Genomic DNA, 2,411 nt, shown 5'->3' on the forward strand with positions numbered 1-2,411 from the left:
TTATTTATTTTTAATATTTTTAAAGTTATCGAAGATAATTTATACTCTTACATTTATATTTAATTGTTGAACTTACTTCTATAAAATCTGCATAGATGAAACCCTGTTCAAGTCCAATAAAAAGTGTTAATGGTGCAGCCAATTGTAATTTAGGATCCAGAAACGCGGCTTTGATGGATGCGAGTATATTTTGTGTGCTGTGCTTTTCATTTACACTTTGTGGTTCCTTCATTCTAGGGTCGAGGAAAGCGCACGATATACTTAAGCCTAGGAGAGCAAGACCTAGCCATATACTGACTAACACTTTTGATGTGCCAGATGATAACGTAGGTAAACTAATTGTGCCATTAGAAAGATACATTTCCTCTGGACAGTACTCTGCTCCGCAAATGTCATTTCCGTCACTGTTTATTGTATTAAGAGGTACTGAATCTGTTAATTTTACAAGTATGGCAGCGATTAAACAACCTGAAAAACAACAATATTTTATTCCTATTTAATTCTATTATATGTAATTTTAACATAACATGCATATAAAAATTCTTCAATTTTAACGGAAGATCTATGATTTCGAAATATCCATACCCAATGCGAGACCTATATCTTCTGCTAATTTGATTCCTCGATTAAGTCTTCTCAGAAGGCACTCCCGTCTTGTTTCATCAGGATCTTCAGGGTCAACACATACCAGAGCTAAACTCGACGCTGAAGCATTCACCTGCGAAACTCTTGCTATGAAATTTGGACTCACACAAGCGCCTAGCATCGCGTAACTAGGTAATAATATATACCTACGGCAAAGAAACATAAATTAAATATGCTGTCAACAACTTTTAATGAAATAATCAAATAAAAATATAATAAACTAAAATAAAATATTCAATTTCTAAAACTTTTAAAGGTAGGATAATATGCAAAAATTTTCAAATACACAGAAACATAAATTATTTATTGGATAAAGATATTCTTCTCCAGAATAATACGTACCATTTCGGATACAGATGTAACCCGACGAAAACGGTGGTGGCCATGTGACTTGTGCTTATCGCGAGATTCGATCCAAATCTCTGCACGAGAATTGGTGCGAAGCAAGTGGTGATCGTCGCGGTTGCATAGAGGAGAGCGAGTAACATCGGTCCTAGCTGAGGATTGAAGCTACCAAGGCCAGCCTGTAACGGGAATATCGGCAGCGTGGCGGCTGAACAGCTCGCGTGTCCCAAAAAGAGTGCAGTGCAATGCCTCAGAATCGCCTTCTTTGGCGGTCTAGGACCAGAAGGAGCTGCTCTTACGGCGGCAATCAGCCGATGAACGGACGACGCTCCTGCCGAGGAGTTCATCGAGTCTCGTCGGCGGCATGATAACGCGGACGTTCTTGTCGAACGACAGGAAATAGGAGAATATGCTGCCATGTGCTGTGAAATAAACATTTTTTTTTTCTTTTCTATTAGCTGTTAATATTCACATGTTCTGAAAGCGAGTCAAGGATGTGATCATAGATCAGATATCGTGTAAATAAACAATAGGTTATTAACACTTAATTGAAATTAATGATTATTCATACAATTATTCTGTATTTTATCGTGAAATAAGCATATACTTTACGAATACTTTAGAAATAAAAGGAAGCTCGTTTTATCATTCACATTGTAAGAAATATATCTGTTTAAAAATGTATAAAACTGTTTTTCCTTCTGAAAGTTTCATTACTTATTTCAGATTAATTAGCTTTTTGAATAAATTAAAGCAACTGGGGATTTGAATGATAATCGATCATGTATTTCTCATCAACATGATATTCGTCTAGTAAATTTAAAAATTGTATGTCATACCTCCAACATGGCGTCATTGTCCCACAAAGCATGATGATGGCCACTGCTCCTAGCGCGTCTATGAGTGTGTGCTAACGGTGGAGGTTGAGCTGGCAGTTGTATGGGTCCTAAACCACCGATTGGGGCTGGTCTGTGAGCAGGACTTTCGAGTTTATCCTTGGACAACTCGTGTAGATTTGGCAGGGAGCCCATGATTTTCGGTTTTTTCCTCTCTTTTTCTGTCTATCCCGTTCGATTTATCTCTTTAAAACCGTTCGAACACCTCGCTGATTCTGAACAGAATCATTACCAAGGAAACGCGCGATCGTTACCATTGTTGCAAATCCTTTTTCCCTCTTCCACCTCCCATTTGTTTATCCGCTGGTTATCTGTACCTTAAACGATTGAAAACTCATTTATATAAAGAACAATGTGAAATGTTCATTTTTTTATGTATATACGAAATTGCATTTTTTCACTAATGTAGATACTCTTTTTTCATAATTTTACAGAAAAAATATTTACATGCTGTTTTTTGTTGTTTGAATATACGTGTATCGATTATTGTTTGGTTAGGTTCAAGTGTATGTATATTACCGCATT

At 36.7% G+C, this 2,411-nt stretch overlaps 1 protein-coding gene across 1 annotated transcript in view; it reads right to left on the reverse strand.

Moving 5' to 3' along the window:
- The window catches only part of LOC108578981 (UNC93-like protein), a 3,053-nt gene extending 916 nt beyond the window's left edge, over positions 1 to 2,137 (reverse strand). Inside the window, exons 1-4 of the mRNA XM_017942406.1 lie at positions 1,830 to 2,137; positions 988 to 1,412; positions 586 to 791; positions 77 to 468 (exon numbers count right to left, since the gene is read on the reverse strand). Coding sequence (XP_017797895.1) covers positions 77 to 468; positions 586 to 791; positions 988 to 1,412; positions 1,830 to 2,021 — 1,215 coding nt within the window. The 5' untranslated portion in view covers positions 2,022 to 2,137. The remainder of the gene's footprint in view (positions 1 to 76; positions 469 to 585; positions 792 to 987; positions 1,413 to 1,829) is intronic.
- Between the last annotated feature and the right edge of the window lie 274 nt (positions 2,138 to 2,411).

This window comes from Habropoda laboriosa, unplaced genomic scaffold, assembly GCF_001263275.1.
Source record: "Habropoda laboriosa isolate 0110345459 unplaced genomic scaffold, ASM126327v1 scaffold30, whole genome shotgun sequence".
NCBI classification, from domain to species: Eukaryota; Metazoa; Arthropoda; class Insecta; order Hymenoptera; family Apidae; genus Habropoda; species Habropoda laboriosa.